Here is a 19420-nt window from a genome sequence, read left to right on the forward strand (position 1 = left end):
TGAGATGTAAAAACGGAACGCTCTTGCATTCCTTCCAAACGCCTGCTGATTAAAAAAAAAAAAAAAGGAGAACAGTGCTTTTGATGGTCGGGTATGACATCGAAAATAGGTTGCCTTGACCTAGCTCGTCTGTACATCCGAGAAAATCCATGTCAAAGCCACGTCTTGAAGTTTGGTGTTTTGTTTTGGTTGGTGAAGCTTCGGAAGCGCTGCTGCCGAGCGCAAAGGATTAAAAATGTCGTAGAAGAAGACTTCGAGGACAAATGCTGGGGTCGCAAAATAGTCCTCTGGTAGTTGATACACGTTGTGCAGCAGAAATGCGAAGACGGTTAACAAGAATAGTCACCGAAGAGATTCCGTGTCTTATGGTAGTGTACAGGTTCGGTGACAACTGGTATTTACTGAATGGTAGAGTTTTCAGCACGCTGGCTGATATGGTGAGCGTGTGCTTCGAGAGCACGTGCTTGGATATGAGTGACTGCGACAACATTAGTGCTGATATACACGGGTTCTGATATTTACTCACCAGGCCAGACAACTGACTTGGACAGCATATAGGCCGTCACCATCAGTAGCTTGGTACCATAGCCGCAATGTCCCAGGTTTGAAAGACCACCTAGCATCGGCATATTGTTTGAGGAGATATCGTAGGCCAGCTTCATATCTGCGTGATGAAGAATGTCTGCAATTTTCTGCAACAGCTTCACATCTTCCTCTTCGAGTAGCAAGATGGCTGGTACTTCTGAGAAATTGACTTCATCTCTGCCCAATACTCCAAGATAGCGTCCGACACGGTCTTGAAGGGTTGCAACCCATTCGGCCAGGACCTGTGCGCAGTCGAATGTGCATAATGCAGAAGAGTTGGGCAATTCTCTTGCTGTAAAATCGGCGAATGAGGAGTTCAGCTTATGCGCCATGGAAAGAGAATCGGCGGCATAGAAGGCAGCCTTGCGGAGATGCCTCTCGCGTTTCGAAGAAGCACTGTTCGGAAGACCATTGCCACTGTTTCCAGGGCTAATTTGGTCCTGCGAGTTCATTTGACCCGGAGAAGCCGTCTGATTTAGGTCCATAGAAGAGGCCCGTTCAGGTGAATCTTCCGTTTGACCTACAACATCGACACCTCTGGCCAGTTCATTTGCCATGCCGTCAAAGTCACGTTGCCACAAAAGCTCCTTTGCTCGACCAAGATTTACGAAAAGCCTTACATAGGCAAGGTCCAGCAGCGGTATGCAGTCAGCAGACAGAGGCCCAAAGGGACTCGGTCGCTCGATGCTGTGGTTTGGATTGGCTCTCCAAGCAACTTGCCAAGCCTTGAGAGCAGGCTCGACTTGCGCATGCATAGCTTCTGTCTCATGGGCCTTCCACAAGCGACCATTGTGTCTATTCCTCGTCTCCCAAATATAGACGTGCATCGCGTTTATAAGCACGTAGCAACCGAAAGTGCTCGGCCGAATATCGCTCTCAGAAAGGTTGTTGACAGTTTGGCCTCCTGAAAAGGCATTTGGGTAGGCATTGCGCATCCTTGAGGTTGATTGTCGTGTACTAGCTTCAAGGAGGTATGTCATTGCGGTAATGAAGGACAAGCCCCGAGTTTGCGCAAGCATCGGTCCTCCCATTGCTGCCCATGCTTGAGGGTTGTCGACGGACCAGAGATCCTCTTCACAAGGGAGATCCAGATGGATCTCCGAGTTCAGAATCCGAGGTGAGTGTGCGTATGCCGAAACAAGCAAGCTCGACATTGAGAAGATGGCGAAGTAGGTTCGCTTGCGCTCTTCAGCCTTCTTCCATTGTATCCATTGTGTGTGCTCATCTACGGTATCCTTTTGCTGATCAAGAGACAACTTGGAATCATCTGACATGTTGAAATCCCCATTGGTATTGCTTGGGGGGCTGGGCATAGTTTGCTCTGGAGGAGTGGGCTTGTCTAAGCCTGCAGCTTTTGCTAGGCTCACGAGGGCGGCACAATGTGTGCTTGCGACCTCTGCAGCCTGCCGGTCGCCACAGTTGAGTCCAAAGATGAGATTGAGTAGCATGGCCTGGACCAGCCACAAGGGTGGTTTGTTGATGTTATCATTGGCAGCACTAGGTCCATTGACAGCGGATAGACCGGCTTTGCGGCGCTCGTCAAGATAGAAGAGGATCAGCTTTTTTGCTGCCTCGAACAAGTCTTTGGCTACGTTTTGGTCAAATTCGTATAGGGCCCCAATTGCAGCCATTGCAAGAATCAAACAACCACCTCCTCCAACCATGGTATCTTGGTTGAATGTGCCAGCAGTGCGGAGCTGATATGTATACGCTGGGGTATCGAAAGAAAGTGTTGGAATATGTAGGAAAGGCATATGGGGATGGAAGTATTGTATGTAGGCGTTCACGTAGCGTTGAATGTCGAAAGTACTGGGCAGTAGGCCAGCCAGATTTGAATGCTTGTTAGTCCCGTTCGAGGACAGAGGAGAGCTGATGGCTGGCTGGGAGAACCTTCGTTGAGGTGTTTGGCCGTAACCCATGGCTTGACTCAAGTTGTGCATCAAAGCTTGCCTTGTAGACTCTGTGATTGTTTCAGTGGAAAATGAGGAAACGGAGCTGTGCCCTGCGCTGCCATTGATAGAGGATGATGATATGCTGTTGGCATCAGAAGCGAATGTCATGGGCGTCTGAAAATACTGGTTCGGCATACCGGGTATTCCAGCTGAAGGGCTCATGGCCGCTAAAGGAGGTGGTGTAGAGGTGTAGAAATCATTCTGAACACCCTGATCGCCAAGTTCCTGTGAGGTGCCAGTGTTCATCATGAGCTCAGGAAAGACTGGAGCCATGGCGTCGAGAGAGAAGGCTGTAGTGTCAATGCTAGTATGCGTCACCAGAGGGTTGTGCCACATGGCTGCCGAGTTTGGCTGGCTGGAGCCATCTAGCATCATGTCATGGAAGGCACCTTGGCTGGCAGTACTTATCGCTGATGGTGATGAGCCATCCAGTGCCGACTCGTTTGCCCCCGAAAACATCATGGAATTGTCCATACCCATGCCCCAGCCAAAATCGTCCTCCTCGATCGGGTTGTTCCCAGCGAACGGGTTTGCAAATCGTTTAAAGGGTGACGCGGGGATTCCGACGCTGGCATTGAAATGATGCAACTGGTTGGGGTTAATGGTAGAGGAGGTCGATGTTCCAAAGAATTTTTCGAGTTCACGGTCATCAGGTCCAGCCATGCCCGGGATTGGAGCTGTGCGAAGGCCTCCGCCCATGCCAAATCCAACATGGGTGTCCAGTCTCGGCAGAGGCTGAGCTTGTCCGTGGTTGCCCATAGACGTGGACATGCCCCGGTAGTCAAACTGACTGATACCAGAAAGACTTGAGTGATGTGAGTGACCAGGAACACCTCCCCTGTTTGCTGACACCGAAGATGCGAGGAAGCTGCTGAACGAGTTGGGATCGATGTGACTGATGGTATTGGCGCGCGGCCTCATGGTCTTGGCGACGGCGCCACCAGCGTTGCTCGATACTGAGTTTTTGCGTACTCGGGCAGTGGGGTTGGTTGGGAGGCCTGTCGTACTTTCCCTACGTCCAGTGCGGGGGCGGGCAGAAGTCGCGCCCTGCTGGTGGAGCTTTTGTTGATGGCGCAGGAGCAGGTCGCGCCGTGCAAAGCATCTTGTGCATTGCGGGCACTCGAATGGCTTTTCTTTTGTATGTGATCGCTCGTGTCTCTTCAAATGTTCTAGTCGCGCAAAGGAACGCGTGCATGTTGTGCAGATGTGAGGCCGGGGCTTGTCGTTCTTGGGTGGAGGAAACGAGTGGACGGTGGGTGGGGAGGCTTCGGGCTTCACGGTGGATGTGGAAGCTGTAATTAGCAGTTGCGGTTAGCTCTCCGCGGTGTAAAATTTGTATACGTCTTGTACTAACAATTACTGCTGTTGCCAGAGCTATTGGAGTCATCGCTCGGCGTGTTCGTGGGGCCCGACAGGCTCGTGCTCTCGACGTTGGTCATGGTCGTTCCGTGTATGGGGCTGGTACGACCGAGCAACACAATGGCTCACCACAGCACAGTTGTTTCGGCAAGCTTGAGGGCAGGCAGTTAGTACGCTGAGTAGGCCAGTCCCAACCCAACGTGTCTCAAAGCCAGGTTTGAGAGCTAATACAACGGTGACCGAAGTTGAGTGGAGCTCGTGGAGCTCGTGTGGGCGGCACGGTCGCCGACTAACTAGGCTGACAGCTTGCAAACGCGGCGGCTGCAAGGAGACAGGAAGATCAGCAGACAGTACAGAAAGGCAATGGAGCAGATCCAAGGTACCTCGACAGGCTTCCGGCAAGACACGGAATGTGGACGAGCTGTTTGGAGCTCTGATACACAAAGGAGAAGAAGACGAGTGATGGCACGAAGCCAGTTGCAAAGTTGAGTTATGCGGCGATAGAATTGGACCTTGGGAATAGCAATATTCGCGGACAGCCAAGGCCAATTGCGAGAAGAGGAGAGAGAGATAGAGAGAAAGAAGACCGTCGGCGATGGTGGGGGAAGAGTGGTTGGAGTAACGGGGCGCAAGCAGAGCAAGGCTAAGTTGGCCGAAAAGAAGATGCAAGGAGGCGATGGGTTGGCTGGAGCTTGACCGGTCCGTACATAGGTCGGCTGTACAGGAATAACGCCGCTGGACGTGGTGGTGTGAGTTGAGGGTGGTGCAAAGAAGGGCGGCGCTGGCAAGGGACAGTAGGCGAGTGGTAGCAGGCAGTGGACGAGGGTCCAGCGTTGATGTAAGGGTGCGTGAGTGAGTGAGTGAGTGAGTGAGAGGGCTCGCAGAGGACAGAGGGTTGGAGGGCGCGCAGGCGGGTTTGTGCTGGTAGGGCCCAAAAGGCTAGATTACAACGCAGACACAAGCTTGGGACCCGACGAGAGCAATTGGGCGAGCTGGGGGCGATTGGCCGGGCGCGGGCGACAGGTATAGGTGCCGAGTCTGGGGAATTGAGCACAGGCCAGCGTTCGTGGGACGGGGGCAAGGGTGGAGGAGGGGTTTATTGACGAGGGAGAAACGAAGGCGAGGGTGACGGCGAGGAGCAAGAAGGGACAACAGGCGGTGCAATGTCACTCGCACTTGGGAGGGCTGGAAGCTATGGGCGGCGGCAGCAACGAGGCAGGCGGCATTATAGTACAGTAGGCCATGGTAAGCAGAAGCGCAGAGGGTACGGCGCGCGCAGGCTAAGCGGGCAGCGTGTTATGCCACTGGCCAGCGGCGCCAGGAGGTCGTTGGACGGGCCCTGCAAGCATCAGGGCTCCTACATACAGTACAGTACATATGCAGTGGATCCCCCAGCAAACGGCGTTTCTGCCGCAGGGGCCTAGTCCGGAGTGCCTCCGCCGCCCACTCGTACAGCCTCCTGCTGTCTCCTGCCGGCCTCGATGGGCAGTGATGTGCGGATGCGATCAGCAGCACGGCCTCGACAAGTCGCCTTTTTGTCCTGCCGCTTGGCACCACCACCATGCATGGCCTGCGCCGCGGGTCGTCCACTGCTGCGGGCTCGGTTCGGATGTATGTATTCGATATATAACTACTGTAGTTAACTATGTATGTATGTATGCATCTCGCTGGAAGCATGTCTATATGTATGTACTGTAAGTAGTGCAAGTACATGCTGTATGTAGTATGTATGTATGTATGTATGTATCGCGGTGGAGTGGTGCCCTCGCTCGGATTCATCTCGCCTGCGACGACAATAAATTGGCCGCGTCCTGCCAGAGGCCGGCGGCATATTGCCCATGTCCTGTCCTGTACATGTGTAGCAGCATCGGTCTCTGACGCCAGCCAGACCATACTTTTGCTGGGAGTTGCCTGCTGGCAAAAAAAACCGATGCTGAGATGCGAGTTTCAAGAGCCTGTCAGCGACCCAGGCGGGCGACGGGTCTTGCATATACGCGACCCACGTCTCTGCTGCCGTCAAGCGGCTAGCCATGGCGACGGCCAGCGACCTGACAGCACGCTACGCTGGGTCACGCCAGCGCTCGGGACTTGGGTGTGTGCAATACGGACAGCAGCCGCGTAGGCTGACATCGGTGAGACGTGGCTGCGACTGCGACTGCGATTGCGACTGCGACTACGACTCCCGCGCTCTTCCCCAGGAATTCGAGGTCAAGCCTGCAGCGCTCGGACGACGGCAGCGATTTGCGCTAGCCACTTGCGGCAACATCTGGGGTAAAGTGACCGTTAGCGTCGTCACTAGTTTATCGCATGAGTCCCATGGGCCGCCTGAACCTCCAGCCACTCATGGCGCCGCATGACCACGGCCTGCACGCGCGCCCATAGCCTGAGGGCTTCTCACTCGCTGCCGCTCGCTCTCTCTCTACCACGCCCTACCCCCATTACGTGGGCATGCGGGCGACGGTGGACATGCCTCTGCACCTGACCTTGGACTGGCCCGGACCCTGACGTCCTGCGCCTGTCCTTGGCCGCTATGCCCCATCGCGACCGGGTCCTGTCTAGGCCAATGTACTGACGCTTCCGACCTACCTACATCCATACTGTACATGTGCACATGGTACATGTCTGCTCTCTCCTACGCTGGGCCCTCCCTCCACAGCCCGTTACGCATGACGGCATCCTGCGCCTGCCCTCGCCTGCCCTCGCCTGCCCCCTAAACTCCCTTTGGTCTAATTCCGAAGCTACAGCCCCGGGTAGCCATGTCGCCGTTGCAATTCACTCTTGTCGATGCTGCAGAGCCCTACCCAGCCTACCCAGCCTCGGCCTCTGACGTTGCATCGCACCCAGTGGCAATCGACTCGGCCTCGCTCGTGGCAGATCTGCGCCCGACAGCGCGCTGGTGGAGTAGCCCGACAACTGTGGCGAAGCCATCTACGTCAATCGAAGCATTGTAGAAGAAACAAGCCTGACGGAGCGTGAACTGCTGCATGCGCAAGCAATGCCAGCCTTGTCCAGCGTCGGATGGCTGATCGTCGCTAGCCGTCCAAGACCACGTGATCTTCTGCCTCTGGCTCCACATGCTACTCGATCCGCACACACATCCTTTACTAACTCCTTACTTATGTAGTGTAGTAGTATGCGTCCCTGCGCCTCCTTGCACGCCCCCAGCCTCCATCCATGATTTTCTTCTCTAACCATATCCTGAGCGAGCTTGCAGGACGCAAAGTCCACTGGCCCATACAACACCCTGGCAGCAACAATGCAACTTGGTTCGCCTAAGCAGAGTGATACCATTGCAGCCACAATAACGAACGCGCTACCATTGGTCCGGCAACAGCTTGTCTATCACGTGACACATCCTCCCCATACTGGTCTCGATGTGTATCGCATCGCCCTGCCATGTTTGCATCCACCAATCCAATAGCGCCTCCCCACTATTCTTGTCATTTTCGCTGCTGTTGCATTGCGACCATACCGTGTTCCACTGCACGCATACATATGACGTGCCTTTCTTGTGAAACACTCGGGACCTCTACAGCACCGCTCGCAGACATGATGCCGACCGGCATGCCAGTACGTGCAGCGACTTGATGACGAACGCCTGCTTCCTTCAGCCTGCTGTCCAGCGGCTGCCCGGGTAGCTCTATGGAGCAATCCCGATGCACTTCCCCAGACACTTTGCCGCTCGCGCTGCATCTCGAGGTATGCGAACCGCCACGACTTGCGCCATCCAGCTCCACCTATCATGCTGTTGAACGCAGGGAAGTGTGAGGCGTTACGTGCAGGTGCAGCAAGGCGCAGGTTGCTGTTCGGACCAACAGGCGCGAAATCCGGCTTTCTACGACAACAAGCACAACCCGTTCGACAACGTACATACACGTTAGCACCAATACCAAGTTTGTCACTGTACACACTGTCGACACATTGCTCTTGCTTTCTCTCTCTCTCTCTCTGCACCCGCTGCATGGAGTGCATTCACCTCGTAGTGGCACCATTTCATCTGGCTATGTCTAAGTAGAGGACAATGGCCCGCAATGGCAGCAAACTGGAAACTGGAGCCGCCAGTCCACCTCCACAACAGCCATCTGGACCTCAGTGTTAAGAACCCAAATATAACGCAAAAGATGCTGACGCCGAGCACCCAACACGCTGCACAAGCACCAGGATAGCTAGATCTGGTGGATATTGACGCGCCACTGAAGCTAAGCTAAGGTGCAGTAGTCTGCGTCTCACGTGCATGCTAGGTGCGTACCTCACTGCCTCCAATGACGACCCACTACTGCTACGTAACTGGAGCTCCGCAACCCTTTGAAGCTGTTGGAGCATGTTTGACAAGTCATTCCCATTTCTTCCTGCCGTGCTTGCCACATTGCAACGAGTCAGCACCATCACCACATTGCGCCACGCAAACCGCTGTGGATAGCAAATCATCTTCAGCCCGTTGGCGGCACTTTTTAGCCCTCCAGCAAAAGCCTAGACAATAGAGCACTACCGCTTACCCTATGGTTGCTATTCTCCGATAGGTTGGAACCGCTCCTTATCTTCCGCGAGAGCCGGTTCATGTAACTTGTCTTAAGTCCGGAAGGCTGCGGTACTTGTCACATTTCTTGTTTTGGATTAGCTGCCGGACTTGCAATCATCCGGGTCCGAGATAGGGTTCACGGTACCAAACATTGAGTGAGAGAATCATCACTTAGCATGTTTCCTTGGCTCGTCATCTCCATCGGAGCTTTTGCTTAGAATCCAGGCACATCGGTAATTACCTCTTTTTGATACACGACCCCCGGCTCGGTAATGAAGACAAGGTCCCCGGGTTTCACAACAGTGTGACTAGTTGTTATGAGTACAGCAATTGACTTTGTGAAAGGGAAAAGAAGATAGAAGAAGAAAACAAAAAAACACTACTACTGGTACTTGAACCGTCTCCGCGGCTTAGCTAACCTGCAGAAAAAGCCCTTTTCTTTTGTTTTTCCCTTCGATACGCTATTGGTCATACTAGTATACTATAGCCACTTCCAGTTCGCGGACCCCCATTCAGCATAACATTCTTACAACCGTTGAATTCCACCCTTGGAGCCCCCCCCCCCCCCGCCCCGTTCTCGGAGGCCCACACACCATCCTTACAATAATTCTTTACCTTTCACGAAAGGTGGCGGCGTACGGGAACATCGGTGCTAACCTGCAGACCCAACAAAGCAATGCTACCGTTGTCGGCAGAAGCCCCGTTTGCTCCTACGCGCGCCGCCTCCCTCCACCATGGGAGATCTCCACTACAAGGTACCCACTCAATCTATACTAGGAAGAGACCAAGACAAAACCACGGCTCAACAGCGGCAGATGCCCACTTACTAACTGTTTCTCAAGGATCCCTAGCCATGTGGGTCTGTTTCTAATGTGTGGGTTTTTTTTCTCGTTGCGTTTATGCTCAGCCCTTCTTGTTTTGGCTTTGCTACTGCTGGATGACCGTCCTACACCCGGCGCCCAACGTGCCACGGCTCTATTTTTTTCCCCAATCACCTCGTCTCGCCACGCCTTTTTCGTACATCTGCCCCGTATCTCTATAGCAGACAAGAAGTGGCAATAATCACACTTTTTTATTTTTTTAGATTAGTAACAAGAGACGAGAAAAAACTTCGAATGCGAATGACGTCTTTTAACCAAGCTCGCTCAACAACCGCAGTCCCCTTGCCACTATCCCATACACAAAACGCTTTCTTGGCGAACCGCCGCGAGGTTACGTATGTCCGCTGACGTAAACACCAGACTACTTTCGGGCTCGTGGCACACCTTTTTTGCCTTCGCGGTCGTTCTTCCTTCGGCAACGGCCCGGGGGGGAAGCTAACGAAAGCAAAATAGAGAGTCAAGACATTTGCATGGCAAGAAAGTACACGCGGTTGCAAGTAACCATTTTGTGTTTTTATTATCATTCGGAACCACCAGGCCTGTCCTTGTATCGAGATGATGCTAGTTAGTTACTGTAAAGTCAGCGGTGCAAATTACTACTTACGTACGGGGTGTTGGTGGCGAGTGGCGCGCACCAAATTTCTCCATCATTATCATTATGCCTCAGTGTTGTGTGACATCGGGTTGGGGGACGTAACAAGGTTCCAGGTAAAACTCGGCTTCTCCCCTAGCAGCAGCATAAAAGAAATCAGATAACAAATCAACTGTTCATCTTCCAATCAACAAGAGGATACTTTCATCGGTCGCGGCCCCATTTCACACGTGTGATGGGCAGGGAGTAGGTGGTCAGACGGAAGTGAGACTGCGGTGGTACTTTTTGCTTGAGGGGGAGGACGAGAGCACGAAGAAGGGAGATCAGGGAAGGGGAGATATCTTCCGGACGTGGCTTGTCCAGCTCCACCTTGGAAAAATGCTTATACGGGGGGGGGGGAATATTCCGTTGAGCGAATTTGAGATGAGTGATGGAGTAGCTTGTTGGTTCAGAATCTGGGGCCCTGTGGATGTATTTACAGTGTCTTCGTGGTTGTTCTCGGATGAGATAGAGTAGTTGTTCATAATTGACATTACACATGTAGATTCTTGGTCGTAGGCTTCTAACTCTTAAGTTGTTTTCAGATAAAGTATTGCAGGCTTCTATCGTAATGCTCTACACATAGGCATGGTATAATGGCAATAAGCATGGTGGAAATAGAAACAATTGAAACCCCTGTAAAAAACCACATATTTGTCCATAGAAAAATCCAGTATATTGATATCGAGAAGCCGTTCTTCAGATACACAATAGGACTCCTGAAGGTCGGCACGCTTGGTCACATTTTTTTTCCCTCGAAAAAAAAGCCGGATTTCTTGATCACGAGAAGATGGCGTGAGCCAAGTCTTATTTTCATCGTCACAGAGAAATAACATCAGAAGAAACAGGGAAGAAAGGATGTGATTCGGGTTTACACAAGGAAAACGATAGTCACACGATGAATTGTAGAAGAAAATCCAACAAACAATACTGGAGATTAGATGGTGGATGTGAGCATCGTGCATTCTAATCCATAGCTGTGGTGAGACATAAGCGTCTCTCCATTTTTCGGTCGAATATTGAGAACGTATGACGGCAAGAAAATGGCAGTTGTTTCGAGCATAAACCTTGATGCACCAGGAGACGTTGGGCTGGGGATTCAAGTATCCAAGCAAATGCATGCTACATCTTTGTATCAGCGGAAAACATTGTACAATTAACATCACACCAATGACTTGAAAGTGGCAATAATAGTATCAGTATCACGTTTCCGTATAACTATATAAACTAAACAAAGACACCATTTCCCTTACACGCCGTCATCCCAGTCATATCCATCGTCACACATAAATATCCCCCCCCCTCCATTCCATCCACCCTAAATCCCCCATCCATTACGCAGAAACCCATTGCGCACAACCAAACACTGAGAAAAAGAAAAGAAAAGCAACAGTTACATGCAAAAGCAGGAAGAAAAAGAAGAAAAGACAAACAAAAAAGGGAATGGGGTATCTCAAGGCTCAGACGAATTATGTAGACTGGAAGAAAAAAGGCATTTGAAACGCGTCGCTCGCACCGAGCGTAAAAGCCCTTGTTGTCAGTTCTCATGGGTTCGTCTTCTCACGAGCCGGTGAAGAGATGGGGAAAAACGCAAAGGAGACGAGAAAACGAACAAACAGAAAACATTGAAAACTTTACTCTTTGAGTAAAGACTCCAACAGTGCTTGGAGAGAAAAAGGAGGTCAAAGGAGATAGTGAGCTACTCCGACATGTTGAGTGCCGGTTAGTCACCTCTACTTAACCTTCTCGAGCTGGTAAACGTGGTGGAGTAGATAATGGACATATCAGAGCTCCATCCTCTCCACAACGCCCTCACTCATTGTCCGTACTTTGCTCACGGTTCTCTCCCTGCCAACGAGTGATTCGACATCGCTGTCTCCCTCACTCTCATAGTAGTAGTCGGCATCCATGCTCATTTCTCTCGCAGGGATGTATTGCTCCTCTTCCGCATCGACGACCTCACCCGGGTGATCAATCACCATGTTGTCGAGCTCATCGCTATCGCCATACGCCTCAAGTCCCTTTTTAGCACGAGCTCCCAGCCAGTACTCGGCGCGCTTCCTGCTGCCCGCATTGGCTGAAGATTCGTATTTGGATGCTTTGAACTTGGACATGAGCGACATGGCGACGCTAGGCGAGTTGGAGAGTGCCGATATACCACGCAGGTAAAAGTAGGCGACTCGCTTGCGCTCCTTGTTGTATAGGAAGAAGTGGTGACTCCAGATTGCACCGTCATCGGAAAAGGGATCGTCGGACGGCTCCCAGGCATAGTATTCGCAACTCGACATATCCATCTCGCTGTCAACGAGCTGCCACGAGCGGGGGCTCCATATCGGCGAGCCGAGCGGGGTGACGGCGCCTGCGGGGAGACCGGCCGAATACACCTGGGGCCGCAGGTAGTACATGGTCGTATCGATTTTGTGCATGAAACTGTGCATGGTTTCGCGACGGAACTCATCGGGGTTCAGTGTGTTTGCAAAGTCGTAGTCAATGTGTGTCGCATTGAGCGTTGCAATAAGGTAGGCAAAGGTGTGACGGTTCGCGGCCTCGCTGAATGTGCCAAACGGGCTATCTCTGGAAATGTCGAGTTGGTCAGCGAATTGCGCGGCGGATTGCTCCGACAGCCCCGCAACCGCCGATAGCAGGTCCTTGTGTCGCTCTTCCAGTGTCTTCTCAATGCGCTTGTATAATTTCTTGTCACTTCCAGCTGCCTTTACAGTCCATAGATCGCATCCACCAATGATGGCGGTATCTTGGGTGTCGAAGTTGAGGGCGAGGTTGACCTCGTGGAGGGCGCACAGGTCGAGGTACTGCGTCACCGGATCAGCTACATCACCACCACCACCACCATCACCGGGGCCTTGTCGCATCAACTACCCACCTTCATCGTGCCAATTCTGGGCTGTTTTCAATCGAAATGTATGTAAATTTAATGTCCAAGTTGGTTTTTGATGTCGTAAGGAGGATAGGGGTTCAGAGCGCAGTGGCTGCTGGCTGCGGGCGGTGGTGTGTTCGGGAGGGATGGCCTGCGCGAACCGATACAACGAGTAGACACGACTCTAGGCTGGCTGCAGAGAGGAGAGAGTACTGTTGTTCGGCCAGACAGTCGTCTAGCAGGCGGTTGACATGTGTATAGCGTGAGCGGAATTGTGGTGTGAGGTGTCGCTGTTACGACGTGGTCGCGATTGCGGAGACAGCGGTGATCAGCTTGGCGGTGTCGCCGAGCTAACAAGGGCATGTGTGCCGGGTTAGCATTCCTGATTGGTTCATACAAGCCCAGGTCCTCAACCAACAACAGCGGCTGATAAGACCAGATGGGTAACTTGTGAGAGGCGACTGGTGTTGAGCGCCGATGTCAGTTGGGTGCCGGCAATGCGCAATGTTGCGCGAGTACGTAATGTGTCATCTGAAGTCGAACGAGCATGTGAACTAGGACAGGTCAATTGCCTGGCAAAGAACCCCACTGGATTCGGCAATGTGTCATTTCATATGTTCCTGGCAAGGCTCTGGGTAGAAGGACCAAGAATTGATCCGAACCGACTGCTGTCACAAGGTGCAGATGCGCAATTGCTAGCCAGGTATGGACAATGTCTGTTGCTAGGTGATTAGGTTTAGTGAAGCAACAAGAAAACGATAACAGAAGAGAACGAGCGACAATGTCAAGGGCAGAAGTCTCGATGGCATGATGTATGATCACGTTCGAGCTCAGTAAACCACTTGTGTAAGACCTAGCTGTGTCGAGCAAAGCCCGCCAGTCGGACGTGTTTGATTGTAGTAGATAGAGTACAGCCACCGCCATCCGCTCTACAAGGCAGGATGGCAGGTGGTGCGTTCTCCAATAACCCGACTCCCCGCGCCGTGTGGTATCGTATCGCCGTAACGCCTGTCCTTGAAGTGTGTCTATGGCATGAACCGTGTCGTTGCCGTATTCCCAAACAAAGCCCCACCATTTTCCCGATGATTGACGCCGTGAATCAAGGTCCTGTACGCGAATTTGGATCTGGCTTCTCACATGATGCCTTGCTCGCGGAGCCGGGTTTTGAAGAGTTCGGCACTGCCACCATCATCCTGGAGGCCGAAGGCACGGTCAGTGAGGGCTAATGGGACGAGGCAGGAACAGCAGCCAGGCCGAGTGTATGTGATTCAATGCTCCGTAGACGGCTTTACATGATCTTGGTAACAATGTCGTCCTCAGTCTGGACGACAGGCGCGTCAGCCAGGCGGCGCTCTGGGCGTAGCGAAGCGGACCGGAGACGCATCACACTTCACTCACCTCCATGTCCTCGAGGCTGTCTTGCTGTCCTATACACCGCAGTACGTTTTTCTTGCTGCTCTCCTGCATCTCTCCGGCAAGCAGGAGCTCGTCGAGAATGAAGTAAGCCTTTTGGAAGTTGAAGATGATGTCGAGCTCGCAGACGTTGCCGTAGTACTTGTCCATCTGCTCGACATAGCGATGGACGATTTCGAGCGTAATCAGCTCATTGTCGGTGGCGTCGCATCCGGCGATGAAGAAGAGCGAGGCGTAGCGGCGGTAGACGACCTTTGTATCTGCATGCTTGTGAGTCGAGCAAAGGCACTGTCTTCCAGGGGCATACTGACCCTTGTATTCAAGGAAGTTGCACATGCGGGTGCGTCGGGCAAGGACAAGCTGTGAGACGTCCTTGACTATCTTTGCCTTTTCCTTGGGCGCCAGCGTGGTGAACCATTTGGCTAGACGCTACGTGGGAGCATCAGCAGGGGGAGCTTTGCATTCTGAGGTGGGGGACCAACCACTTTGCCCTGCCGCGAGAGCAGAATAAGATATCTAAATGAATCGTCAGTGAGTACACTGGGTATAATAAGAGTGTGCAGGCGCTATCATACTTGATTGTCATGATGTCGTGTGAGGTGGAGAGGAGTGGCTACTGTAGTAGTGCCGTGGAAAGGTGCAACTTGGGCGATCGGCGGTCACAGGCCAGCCCCGCGACTCTTGAGACGTCAATGCGTCCTCGACCATGTTCCCCGCCGTTGCCTTTGCCTCGAAACTGATATGCAAACACATATATTGTGAACTTGATGCGCTAACAGTCTTGCCGCATACACAAAATCACTCTCTTCATATCTTCTTCGTCTTCGCTGTTCTATTCAGCCGCGCTATAGCGACCTCGGCGCAACCTTTTTTTGAAACTCGCCCCACTGGCTGACAAACATAGAGTGCATTGCAACCTTCCTTTCAAGGCCCTTCTAACCCTATACCACCACAAAATCCGGGGGGAAAGACTTAAATATACCATCTTCTTCACCGAGCGACCTGCACCATACAAACCGCAGCCATGAAGCTCATACTCTCGACCTCGTACGACCACCCCATGCTTGTCTACTATCAAATCTAACGACACCAGGAATATCATGTCTGGCGGACCCTCGGTCATACGACGTCCGCTATTCGAAAAGTCAAACACTGAACTCACATCCTCGCTGCGCGCAAACTTCTCCGCCCACCAGCCCTCCCCACCGCCCTCAAAACCAAACCACCGCACATGGACGACCGCGACCGACTCCGCGCTATATGTACCCACACATACCCCCTCGCCGCTGACCGAGCCCCGAGAGTCCTACGATATCACAGTCAAACTATTCTACCTCCCAAACATACCTGCCGACCGTCGCTGCGCCCAAACAAGGGAAGCCATAGAACTAGTCCTCAAAGAGCTAGGAACATCCTCAATAGACCTCTTAATCGTCAGCTTCCCAGGTATATCCTTTGACGCCGACGACGAAGAATCCGACTTTGAGGACGACGACCCGCCCTCTCCCCCTTCAGCAACCCAATCCACATCTGAAAACACCGCTGGTGACTGTCTAGACGCCGGTGTGCCCCCAGAAGACCTCGAGACCATGATAAAAACATGGCACGCGCTCGAGAAACTGCAATCAGAGGGCCTCGTCTCAAAACTCGGCATCGCGGAATTTGGTGTCGCACGCCTGACGCGCTTCCTCGAGCGCACGAACATAAAACCGAGTGTTAATCAGATCAATGTGAGGGATTGCTGTGTTGTGCCCAAGCCGCTTATCTTGTATGCGAAACAACAGCAGATTGAGTTGCTGACACATAATGACTGCACGAATATCCTGCCAAGGGGAACGCTCAGGCAAATATTAGGTGCTGGTGAAAACGGTTCTGGTGTCTTGGCTGGTGAGGGAAATGAGGAAGGGTTGAAAGGGGATGTGGAACCGCAGTGGGTGGTCAAGTATACGGCCGTGGTGAAGGATAGAGGTGTGGTCGAGAATAAGGGATACTTTGCTGTTGCGGAGTTACGGGATGCATAAACTTGGTGTGATATGTAAATATCAAGTATGTATATGATTTGACGCATTTATTGAAAGTTCATGATATACAGATATCGTCTATCCAGGGTTTCATTTACAGTCTTTCCTCTTGACATTCAGCTACCTCCTTCTTCTAAGTCCCACAGAAAACCCCGCAACTCTTGCAATTCAATCCCTTTCCTACGTTACCCAGGTTCGAGGAGACTAGACGTCCTCAGCGTACACTACAATTTGGTCCATTGCTTTTGTCCTTTTGGTCCTTGGACATGCTGGAAAATATTTGCTTGGCTTCTGGAGGTATGCTGAGTGCGACTTTATGGATATGGTTGAAGTGGATGTGATTAAGTGACAGAAATGATGATACTAGGAGTAAGAACGGTGAGTGGCGAGGAGAAGAAAGGAGGGAGATGGGGGCTTCTTATGTGGTTGTGATATTCAATGCGGAATCAGTATGGGATTTCAATCGGTGTTTCTGAGTGTGTACTATGAGTAGTGAAGAATTAGAATACGTTGATTTTATTGCTACTCTAAAATTCACAGCTCCAGGGGATCGTGCAGTCGGTGATGGACTCAGTACGCCCTCTCTTTACTTTTCACAACCAGGAGGTGGTTTCATGGCCATATAGCACTACAACATGGGAATATGTGAAGTTGGGTATACCAATACGTGTATTCAGATATCCCCTCACAGTATTTTTCACGTCAATCGCCGTTTACTGAAGCGATAATTGGAGGACAGTCGCAGATACTGGCATTGATGGTGCTATCCACGCCCTACTCATCAGCACCATTTCCAGTCCATTTCTTGCATCCTGTAGTGTCTGGCTAACAGTAAAAGGTATTACTTGCGAATGCAATGGTTATTTTAACCAGTAATCATATAAAAAATGTTACTTAAGTAGTCAAGTGAAATATTTTACATATCAACGCTGCATACGGGCTGAAATTATGGTATCTGGTATCACTGGCGGGCGACAGACGCCGACTGGTTTCACCTGCCAAAGGAGCAATCTGATCATCTCCCATAAGCGAAAACATCTCAACTACTAAGATAACATTTTCAAATACGCACCAGAGACCAATATCTACATCCTGAGCTACGGTCACATCTCTCCCATCTCCGCATACTCAGAACACATCAGTTTCTGTACAATAACCACCTCTCCCACAATCAATAACTTGACTACATGGCTTACGGGAAGGCAGTGATTCAACATTCTATGTTGATGGCAAATGCTAGTAGCTCCTCCTCCAAGCGTATATATCTCCATGTAGGCAACAGCTGACGATGGTTACGACAAGGGTTCTGAACATGACATGAGTCCGCGCACAGCAGGATATCGCACTGAAATTTTAAGGAAGGTACAAATGGAGTATATCGTAGCGGCGTATGTAAATCGTATAGAGTCCGTCTAGCTCCTCCGTATCTACTATTTCATCTGAGCCGTGTCGTTCAAGCCAATTCGTCCGAGCCGTCCCTATGAACTACCTCGTACGAGCTGTTCCCTACAAGCCATCTAGGCCATGCCAACAAACCAAGGGATGCCTATCTCAGCCGTCACAGTCAATACTCTAGATATTCACACCGTGGAAATACGCTATTGTACATGAAATGTGAGAACATGGTTTCTTCAGAGAGTAAACTGATTACATAGAAATGGTAACTCACTTACGTCTATCAGGATTGCGTATCTAGATCTTACCAGAACTACTGCGCACAGTTGGTTATTGGTTGGAACACTCACCTTGCCGTACATGGTGCTTATACTTTCTCACTATCAAAATCAGAAACCACATGACACAAGGTATGCTCCCTGGTGTTTGTCAAAACTGAGCATCATTTTGGTATCTGGGTCTTCATCTAAGCGACATGGAAGTGCCGTATCTGCCAATCTTACTGACTGCTGATCTTCGGACTGTAAGTACGGTAGCAATGTCGGCCTTGTCACTGGCACTCAATGCAGTAAAACGATCACCGTCTTTGGCTACTATATACGTCACTAACTCCGAGATGCTCAAGATAACAAAGCTTTCTTAGTAAATTCTGATCTAAACCATACAATTGTCGTTGCGGATAGACTAGACTACGCAAGCGAATATTTTGTATTAACTCCACGTACGGGATTACGTGAGATACGAAAGAAGATTAATCACATACACCAAGGCCCAAAAGTCAATGCCCTGAAACTCAACCCTCAAAAATAGCGGCAAGGTAAAAATAATCACGGCAAAGCAAACACTATTTGCTTTTCCCATTGCTTAGCCTCATCGTGATGCTTACACACATATCCTTCCCTCCACGTGCATAAGCTTAAAACTCTAATGCTACAACCTAGTTATGATTACACGTACATCGGCCCCGAGGAGCGCATGTTTTGCACCGATCTATGATGCAAATCCGCCCACGCACCACCTACTTCGTCATCGCCGTCGTCGTCTCAGCCCAACCCGTACGTAAGCGAGATCAACGGCTCGTAGTTACCGACAACTTACAGCATCAGCCCAAAGTCACGCACGCACATACACACACGTAAGGAATAGTATGTAAGCCTCAGCCTCAATCCGCACACACCTCCTTCCCGAAACACACAACCACGTTCCCTTCGAGCCACACCCACACCCTCAATACAGTAAGACCCTACCTGTGACTCTGGGCGCGGAAGCCCGCGGTACGAAGGAACACGCATACGACTAGTTTCGAACTTTCTTTTCTTTTCTCCCTTCTATCGTAAAACGCCGCTGACATACGGGACATTCGGCATCGTGAATCCGTCGTAAGTACATCCTCCTTACCCCCGTCTTCCCAGCAAACGGCGCAAACGCACGTAAGAAAAAAAAACCGAAAACGAAGAGGGATGGGAAATTTGACTTTGAATTCGCAAAAAAACTACTTGGAATAATCTTCTCTATGGCAGGTTGTGCGCGCGCACTACTTCCTTACCTTGCGTAATATTCCAATGAAACCCAAATACAGTAAGGGGGGAGTGGGGACGACGGCGCACACGTTTATTATTTCCCCCATCTCAAATCAACTATATAACCTATATCATCCATATGCTATAAGGAGTTTTACCGACACGATAGTCAAGTATTGTAACGTTGCGCCGAAAACAGGTTCATCGGCGCTATTGGGTGGGCTCAAAAGGGGTAATCCCTGTATGTCGACGAAGCCGGTTCGGGCTTG

The 19420-nt window shown here is 51.2% G+C and overlaps 5 protein-coding genes across 5 annotated transcripts; 2 read left to right on the forward strand and 3 right to left on the reverse strand.

The window, feature by feature from the left end:
• Positions 1-398: 398 nt before the first annotated feature.
• COCSADRAFT_176125 (uncharacterized protein) lies at positions 399-3976 on the reverse strand (the record flags this gene model as incomplete). The annotated part of the gene is made up of 3 exons (XM_007707163.1): positions 399-478; positions 527-3829; positions 3892-3976. The coding sequence occupies 3 exons, from the start codon at positions 3974-3976 to the stop codon at positions 399-401; spliced, it is 3468 nt and encodes a 1155-aa protein (XP_007705353.1).
• Positions 3977-5926: 1950 nt separating this feature from the next.
• COCSADRAFT_31038 (uncharacterized protein) lies at positions 5927-6253 on the forward strand (the record flags this gene model as incomplete). Its single annotated transcript, XM_007707005.1, has 1 exon — positions 5927-6253. The coding sequence occupies one exon, from the start codon at positions 5927-5929 to the stop codon at positions 6251-6253; it is 327 nt and encodes a 108-aa protein (XP_007705195.1).
• Positions 6254-11593: 5340 nt separating this feature from the next.
• On the reverse strand, positions 11594-13090 carry COCSADRAFT_261340 (uncharacterized protein). The gene is made up of 2 exons (XM_007707164.1): positions 12809-13090; positions 11594-12737 (listed from the first exon to the last, which is right to left on the reverse strand). Exons 1-2 carry the CDS (start codon positions 12812-12814, stop codon positions 11712-11714), a joined length of 1032 nt encoding a protein of 343 aa, XP_007705354.1. The 5' UTR covers positions 12815-13090; the 3' UTR covers positions 11594-11711.
• A 1000-nt stretch (positions 13091-14090) lies between these two features.
• On the reverse strand, positions 14091-14801 carry COCSADRAFT_165136 (uncharacterized protein; the record flags this gene model as incomplete). Its single annotated transcript, XM_007707165.1, has 5 exons — positions 14091-14123; positions 14201-14475; positions 14527-14644; positions 14698-14731; positions 14791-14801. The coding sequence occupies 5 exons, from the start codon at positions 14799-14801 to the stop codon at positions 14091-14093; spliced, it is 471 nt and encodes a 156-aa protein (XP_007705355.1).
• Positions 14802-14943: 142 nt separating this feature from the next.
• On the forward strand, positions 14944-16325 carry COCSADRAFT_194314 (uncharacterized protein). The gene is made up of 2 exons (XM_007707166.1): positions 14944-15262; positions 15309-16325. Exons 1-2 carry the CDS (start codon positions 15240-15242, stop codon positions 16234-16236), a joined length of 951 nt encoding a protein of 316 aa, XP_007705356.1. The 5' UTR covers positions 14944-15239; the 3' UTR covers positions 16237-16325.
• The last annotated feature ends 3095 nt before the right edge of the window (positions 16326-19420 follow it).

The sequence above is a fragment of the Bipolaris sorokiniana genome (genome assembly GCF_000338995.1).
Source record: "Bipolaris sorokiniana ND90Pr unplaced genomic scaffold COCSAscaffold_18, whole genome shotgun sequence".
Classification (NCBI taxonomy): Eukaryota; Fungi; Ascomycota; class Dothideomycetes; order Pleosporales; family Pleosporaceae; genus Bipolaris; species Bipolaris sorokiniana.